The sequence below is a fragment of the Tribolium madens genome, unplaced genomic scaffold, assembly GCF_015345945.1.
Source record: "Tribolium madens isolate multiple individuals breed KSU strain unplaced genomic scaffold, Tmad_KSU_1.1 Scaffold_71;HRSCAF=194;Tcas5.2_LG6, whole genome shotgun sequence".
Taxonomy (NCBI): Eukaryota; Metazoa; Arthropoda; class Insecta; order Coleoptera; family Tenebrionidae; genus Tribolium; species Tribolium madens.
Window position 1 is genome coordinate 8644254 of NW_025401041.1, and position 3421 is coordinate 8647674.

General features: G+C 26.5%; 1 protein-coding gene across 1 annotated transcript in view; it reads left to right on the forward strand.

The window, feature by feature from the left end:
* LOC123008807 (protein I'm not dead yet-like) overlaps positions 1-2577 on the forward strand; it is a 4678-nt gene extending 2101 nt beyond the window's left edge. Inside the window, exons 3-4 of the mRNA XM_044404823.1 lie at positions 1929-2294; positions 2339-2577. Of these exons, the coding sequence (XP_044260758.1) occupies positions 1929-2294; positions 2339-2557 (585 nt within the window). The 3' untranslated portion in view covers positions 2558-2577. The remainder of the gene's footprint in view (positions 1-1928; positions 2295-2338) is intronic.
* Positions 2578-3421: the final 844 nt, after the last annotated feature.

Here is a 3421-nt window from a genome sequence, read left to right on the forward strand (position 1 = left end):
GGAGTAAAAAATAGACGGGAAAAAAATATGAAACGCAAATTTTAAATAAATTGGTTACTTTTTTGTTTTTTTTGGTTTAAAAAAACTGTGATTTTTTAACTCAAAAACATTCTTAATTGCTCAACAAAGGACAAATTTTGATCAATTTTCGTGCTTATTTTTAAAAAAATTGTGTGAAATTATTGCGATTTTAAATGGAAAATGTCCTGAAACGGTTGTAACGTTTAGTAATTTTAATTAATAATTATGTTTTACTTTTGGTTACTTTTGTATAATTATTGCGCTTTTAATTAAGTATAAAATGTGGTAAATGGTAAAACTGCTGAAATTTTGTGAATTTTTGGCTGAAAAACGTTCTGAAGTTTTTGTGCGATACAAAAATAAATTGATTAGTTTTTGGTTTATTTTAGCAATATTTTTTGAAAAAGTGCATTTTTACTTCTAAAACGTTTTCAAACGCTGAAAAAAGGCAGTAACAACACAAATTTTCACCAATTTTCATATTTTTACTTTATTTTTGGCAAAATTTTCAAAAATTATTGAGGTTTTTGTCTGGAAAATGTCCTGAAACGCTTTAAATTTGATTTAATTGTGTAGTTTTTAGGCTCAAATATGATAAAATGTTTTTAAAAATGCAAAAATAATGTCATTTTAGAACCAACTTTTTAATTTTAGTGAAATCGTGTGAAAAACTTTAATTTCATTAAATAACCCTGTCTTGGGAGTAAAAAATAGACGCGAAAAAAATATGAAACGTAAGTTTTAAATAAATTTTTTACTTTTTTGGTTTGCTTTTGCAATATTTAAAATTTAACTCAAAAACATTCTTAATCGCTCAACAAAGGACAAATTTTAATCAATTTTTGTGCTTAGTTTTGACAAAATTTTGTGAAATTATTGCGATTTTAAATAGAAAATGTGTTGAAACGTCTGAAACGCTTTAATTTTGTGGTTTTTGGGCTCAAATATGCTAAAATGTTTTTAAAAATGCAAAAATAACGTAATTTTTAAACTAATTTCTTAATATTTGAACAGTTTTAGTGAAATCTTGTGACAAACTTTTTTTTTTATTAAATAACCGTGTCTTAGTAGTAAAAAATATACAGACAGAAAAAAATATGAAATGTAAATTTTGAATAAATTTGTTACTTTTTTTGGTTTGTTTTTGCAATATTAAAAAAATTGTGCTTATTTTTGTGAAATTATTGCGATTTTAAATAGAAAATTTATTGAAACGTCTGAAAGTAATTTTAATTATTTTTGATTAATTTTGTCAAATAATTGGACTTTTAATTACAAAATGTGGTGAAACTTCTGAAGTTTTGTAAATGTTTACTGAAAAACGTTCTGAAATTTTTGTACAATACAAAAATAAATTGGTTTGTTTATGGTTTGTTTCAGCAATATTTTCTGAAAAACTGCGTTTTTACCCCAAAAACGTTTTTAAACGCTTAGTTTTTATATTAAACGCTTTAAATTTGCTTTAATTTTGTGTTTTTTTAGGCTCAAATATGCTAAAATGCATATTCTAAAACCAATTTCTTAGTTTTTAAACAATTTTAGTGAAAAAACATTTTTTTTAACTAAATAACCGTGTTTTGGGAGTAAAAAATAGACAAAAAAATATGAAACGTAAATTTTGAATAAATTGGTTACTTTTTTGGTTTGTTTTTGCCATATTTAATAAAACTGTGATTTTTAACTCAAAAACATTCTTAATCGCTCAACAAAAGACAAGTTTTTAACAATTTTTGTGGTTTTTTACAAAATTTTGTGAAATTGTGATTTTGACTACAAAATTGCTGAAACGGCTGAAGCGCTCAGTAATTTTAATTATTTTTGGGTAATTTTGTGATTTTTTGGCTAAAACGTGCTTAAATTTTTAAAATAATTTCCTAATTTTTGGATTTTTTAAAAATTATTTTCAGGTTGGTGATGCCACAACCTTGACAATTTTCACCGTCCTCCTTTTTGTCATCCCTTCGGTACCCGAATTTTGGCACATTTACGACAAAGACGAGACCAAAAGACCGACAAAAATGTCCCCAGGTTTAATAACATGGAAATTCGCCAATCAGCGAATGCATTGGAGCTTAATTTTCATAATGGGAGGAGCTTTCGCTCTTGCTGGTGCATTAGACAAGAACAAATACATCAATTATTGGGACTACGAACCTCTCACTTACCACAAACAAATCCTTGCAGTTTTGGCCTCAATTCTAGTGATGACCCAAATTATGACCAATGCAGATTTGGTGAAAATTTTCGTCCCTTTGATGACCTCCATTGGGAAGGTGAGGGAAAAAATAAGTGAAATTGTGTCTGAAATTTGTTTCAGCGTTTCAGTGATATTCCTGAAATGTATTACATGTTGCCGGTTGTTTGGTGTTGCAGTTTTGCGTTTGTACTTCCAGTGGCGACGCCGCCGAATGCCATTGTGGCCGTCATGGGGAATATCAAGACCATTGAGTTTGTTAAAATTGGAATTGTTGTCTTATTTGTGGCGATTGTGATAATGTGTGGTATTTCGTTTTTGTTGGTGCCAAAGATTTGGTGACAAAATTAAATTGATGCTTGACAAAACTGTGTTTTTTTATTTTTTCATTCGATTTTTATGCAGGATGAAATTATAAATGAATATTTTTTTTACTAGTTTTTTTGCTTTTTTTGGACTTTTAACTGCAAAATGTGTTGAAAGGCACAAAAATTTAATAATTGTACTATTTTTGATCAATTTTGTCCTTTTTTAGCTAATTGTTGACGAAATTTTGTGAAAAACAATGATTTTTTTTAGCTTAAAATTATTAGCAATAAATTTAAAATTGTTTTTTAATAATTTGATTACTTTTCGATTTTTTGAACAATATTTTTTTAAACTGTGTTTTTTTTTGGCTTATTTTTGACAAAACTTTCAGAAATTATTGGGCTTTTGACAGGAAAACCTTGAGAGATTTAATAATAACACAATTTTTGACCATTTTTAGGCTTATTTTTGAGGAAATTTGTTAATTAATTGCGTGTATGGCTGAAAAACGTGCTGAAATTTTGAAAAAATGCCAAAATAATTTTATTTTTTGAATAATTTGGTTATTTTTCGACTTATTATTGCGATATTTTTTGAAACAATTTGCTTGCCAAAGTTGTGTTTTTTTATTTTTACATTCTATTTTCATGCAGGATGAAATTTTACAGTTATTTTTGCACTTTTGACTGCAAAATGTGTTGAAACGCACAAAAAATTTAATAATTGTACAATTCGTTAAAAAACGGGCTAAAATTAAAACAAAAACTACAGTAATAATGTTATTTTTGAAGTAATTTTATAATTTTTGATCAGTTTAAGCAAAATCTTGTGAAAAACTGTTAACTTTTTTACAAAAAAGCTAAAAAAGTTTTTCTTAATAACGTGTTTTGAGATTGG